The sequence below is a fragment of the Vigna angularis genome, chromosome 3 (assembly GCF_016808095.1).
Source record: "Vigna angularis cultivar LongXiaoDou No.4 chromosome 3, ASM1680809v1, whole genome shotgun sequence".
NCBI classification, from domain to species: domain Eukaryota; kingdom Viridiplantae; phylum Streptophyta; class Magnoliopsida; order Fabales; family Fabaceae; genus Vigna; species Vigna angularis.
Genome location: NC_068972.1, coordinates 25,283,698 through 25,287,618, shown reverse-complemented (window position 1 = coordinate 25,287,618; position 3,921 = coordinate 25,283,698). Strand labels below are relative to the sequence as shown.

Here is a 3,921-nt window from a genome sequence, read left to right as displayed (position 1 = left end):
GTGCCTCCAAACTTGCAACCCTCCTTTTAAGTTCTTCAATTAGAAATTCTTGGTCCTCTAAGGCACGCATAAAAGTTTCTCTGCGAAACGCGACCTTGGACCTTCACGAGAAGGGACCTTCGTCTCCAATGAAACAGAGAAAGGGGTATTTTTGGATTTTCAGTTAAAAGAAGGGTTACAAACTTCCATTTTGAAGGTTTTTATAAAATATTATTTTTAAAACAAACCAATGAAAGTACGACACGTGGCGTTGTAAAAAATGTGTTAAGAAAACGTTGGAATATCGCGATCCTTTTCAGAATCATCAAAATGGTTAACCTGAATCCTTTTCCATGTCACATTTTTACAAAAATTATTTATTTCAAACGAACCAATCAATTGTTGACACATGGCGTTGTCAAAAAGTTGGCAAAAAAACACAAAAGAAGCGGGTCCTTATACTCTTAATTTCCTATACTGCACTTCTTTCATGTCTTACTCTTATGGCATACAAATTCCTACTGCCTATAGCTTTTCACGGGACTTTAATACAGTCCAATCATAAACAACATGTTCGTAAATCACTACTAAAAACTCAAGAGGTTGTCACCTGCACTATATACCGCAACTCAACTCCTATGGGCAGACCGAAAATAACAGCTGATACTGAATATAGTTAGTAAGAATGTTTCGGCATATCAATTCAGTTTCATGTCGATGCTATACTCGATGCAGAAGCTTCTCTGACTCTGAATGTGTGGAAGAATATTTTGAATCTTTCTTCATTATCTGTACAAGGTACTGTGGCTAACAAAGTACAGGTAATCTGGGTGGTTCGCTTGCAAATTCTGTAGCCAGTCAGCAGCAGCTTCCAAAAGAGAGTCCACTTTGTGCCATTCAGAGTCTCTATGAGGAGCTAGTATTGAGCCTCTCAACTTATAAGCGGCAAGGCCAAAAGTGGGAAGAGATATATTTAAGGATTCATCATCATCACGGACCTTCCTGCTACTAAACTCCAGTTGGTTTTTCCCTGAGACATATATAAGCCAAATCAGGTACAATTGTTGGGAACTTCACTACTTGCGTGCTTGAAATGGTCAGAAACTAAGAATGAAAGAGAGAAGCATACTTCTTGAGTCAGCTGACAGGGAATGGTAGGTCAGGAAAGATGCATCCACCCTCTTGATTGATGATACCACTGGTATTTTATATATTGGATACCTGGGCGGCCGAAGTTCATTTTTTCATGAGGACAATGAAAAATTTAGTGATAACTTAAACGACAACAGCAGATGAACGTTTTGAAGCCTACCAGGCCACAGAAAACCAACTAGAAGGTGATATATCACAGCTTCTATACTTCTTGAGCGAAGGAAACTCAGAAGCAAGAATGGAAACCTGAGAGGAAAAAGAAATTGTTAGTGTCCAAATCAGGGGGAGATTTTAATAGGTAGATCTGAAAGGACGAAACTTGCCTTATCATGTAAAGGAGGCCGAATATGTGGCAGAGCTCCCTCGAAGAATTCATAGACAAGCTGCTCAGCAGAGCAGTTTGTCTCCTGAGAAGACTCAGCGCTACTGTCCTCTTCAAGTCTCCTGCACAGTTTTATGCCCCCAGTTAAGATGTTAATAACCAGGCATCATGTTAATCGTCGTAATGGTGCTATGATGATGTCTTGTTGTCAAAGAAATAATGTAAAACAATATCATGAACTAGAAGCATAATTTGGTTGAGAGCAAGTTAAATAGTGGAAATTTACCAAATCACGAAGAACTGGCACATAAAATGAGAGTGAACTGTGAAAGCACAACAAAAAAATTTACTAAAGAGTTTCCCAAAGTCTATAATCCATCAAATAAAGAGGGAATAAGACATAAGCACCCGAAAATATGGTGATCTTGGGTATAAAATGGTTATCCTGCAGACTTTCATGTGACACTTTCAGGTCAATGTGCAAACACTCGGGCATACTTTACAATTGAGCAATACCGTATCAATGTAAATAATGAAAGATGCAAATAGAAAGATCCATTAAAAGTTTAATCAACTTTTAACAACTAAAACTAAATGCCTTTTGAATTGACAGTTATAGCGAAGAATCAAGTTTCACCCAGGGCCTCACACACTAACTTATACCATAATTCTAACCAAATAACCATTTAACTAACCAAGTTGCTTCAGTGAAGGTAGAACGAGTGAACTGATAAGTTACAACTTTGTTGGAAATAAATGGTCATCAACAATATGACTTTTTGGTATAAATTAGTGTGAGGCATTGGTACAAGTCAAGCAGCACTTCAAGCATAAAAGGCCATGAAAACTATAGCTGTTTGCTAGATTACTCCTGCCAAAACGATATGAATCACAGCAAATCACAAAATTCCATCCAACCAAGCATGAACCTTTGGTTCTCAGCATTTTGTTACATCAGACAGAAAGAACAGTAAGAAATCAGTATGAAACACAACTGTTCCATGATCAGAGTAAGAAAATAGAGCAAAGCAGAAGTAGGAAATCAGTAAAAATCAATTTTGACAAAAACTGGAAGAAAAGTTCGATGTGACGCAAAACCAATGGCAAAAAAATAAAAAAATAAAAGAGTTATGACAAAGGGACAAATTATAAGCATTGGTGAAGCAAAATGGAGATAAAGAAACTACCCCTGAGCATATAGCTGAATTGCAGAGAGGGAGGGCGCATAGTATATTTTTGCCTCCTCCTCTCCGTCATGGCTTACTGGCACCTCTACACCGTAGGCGCTCCATTCTCTGTAGGATTCCCACAGATCCTCGAGCACAATATATAGGCGTCCACTGCTATTGTTGGTACTGGAGTAACCAGTTCGGCGTCCCTTCATTTTAGGCTGCACAATCCAAAGCCAAGGCCAAGAAGTTAGCAATAGGAAGTGAAAAAATAAGCAATTAAAACACCAACCATGTCCAATTTAATTTTTCAAATTAAGAAGAAGAACAGTTAGAAAACATTGCAAAAGCATTATGAAATTTGAAAGTCAGTAGCCTAAGGAACAAGGAACAGAAATGAAAGCATGTTAATTAAACGATTAGATTGAGCACCTCGCGGGACGAGTGAGCAGGGACGGAGGGTGTGAATGCGTCCAAAAGACGATCCATATTACTGAGACAGGCAGTGGGGGACAATGCCGGTTCGTAAGAAGCGGTTTGCAAATCCGGTTGGACCGAGTCAGAATTGAACTTTTTCCGGTGGTCTGGATGCAGTTTTCGGAAAAGCGGAGGAGTGTAGAAACGGTCGAAAGCGGTGGTCCTGTTGGAAGAAGAAACAGTGCAGTTGAACATTGTGGATATACGAAAGGGCGGAAAATGATTGTGAAGGAGAGATAGGTTTCTGAATGATGAATTGGAGTATGAAATGATGAAGAACTGCGAGGTTTGGATTTGGGCAGAAGAAGCACTGAAGCAAAGTGAAAAGCAAGGACTGTTTTTAAGTAGTAATTGGTATGGTGAGGGTCGTAGCATGAATGACAAAGATGACGGAAAGGACTACAACTCAACACTGTTTTATTCTTATAATAAATACTATTTTATTATTATTATTATTATTCCATTATTATTATTTATTATTTATTATTATTATTATTATTACTATATTATTTTAAAAGTCAAAGAAAATTTAGAACGTTGTGGATATGTAATGTCCTTTTTGTAACATATATTGACAAATTAATATAAACTTATTTATATTATCATCTGAAATTTATATTTATTGTAATTCATACCACTAAATTTTTCTTCTATGGTAACAACGTACCAGTTATGGTTATTTCCCCTAAAATTCTAGCGTATATGTCTACTTTCTGTGAAGCTTATAATGGTTGAGTTTGATGCTTCGGTAGCTCCTCTGTACGAGAACTTGATGCACAATTACTTGGTTAGCCCCTCACACACTCGTATTCAAGAGAAACT

At 37.6% G+C, this 3,921-nt stretch overlaps 1 protein-coding gene and 1 long non-coding RNA gene across 2 annotated transcripts; both read right to left on the bottom strand.

Moving 5' to 3' along the window:
• Nucleotides 1–624: 624 nt before the first annotated feature.
• Nucleotides 625–1,379, bottom strand: LOC128195965 (uncharacterized). Its single transcript, XR_008247936.1, has 3 exons — nucleotides 1,292–1,379; nucleotides 1,109–1,200; nucleotides 625–1,009 (listed from the first exon to the last, which is right to left on the bottom strand). It is a non-coding gene; the product is annotated as an uncharacterized LOC128195965 (long non-coding RNA).
• A 30-nt stretch (nucleotides 1,380–1,409) lies between these two features.
• LOC108325577 (uncharacterized) lies at nucleotides 1,410–3,472 on the bottom strand. The gene is made up of 3 exons (XM_017558674.2): nucleotides 3,055–3,472; nucleotides 2,641–2,843; nucleotides 1,410–1,575 (listed from the first exon to the last, which is right to left on the bottom strand). Exons 1-3 carry the CDS (start codon nucleotides 3,292–3,294, stop codon nucleotides 1,410–1,412), a joined length of 609 nt encoding a protein of 202 aa, XP_017414163.2. The 5' UTR covers nucleotides 3,295–3,472.
• Between the last annotated feature and the right edge of the window lie 449 nt (nucleotides 3,473–3,921).

What these genes read in the sequence shown, in the direction of transcription:
- LOC108325577 (XM_017558674.2), bottom strand. Translation starts at nt 3,294, where the DNA reads ATGTTCAACTGCACTGTTTCTTCTTCCAACAGGACCACCGCTTTCGAC. An exon ending in CTGCTCACTCGTCCCGCGAG is followed by an intron (nt 2,844 to 3,054) that starts GTGCTCAATCTA and finishes TGGATTGTGCAG; the next exon opens with CCTAAAATGAAGGGACGCCG. An exon ending in ATTCAGCTATATGCTCAGGG is followed by an intron (nt 1,576 to 2,640) that starts GTAGTTTCTTTA and finishes AAAACTGTGCAG; the next exon opens with GAGACTTGAAGAGGACAGTA.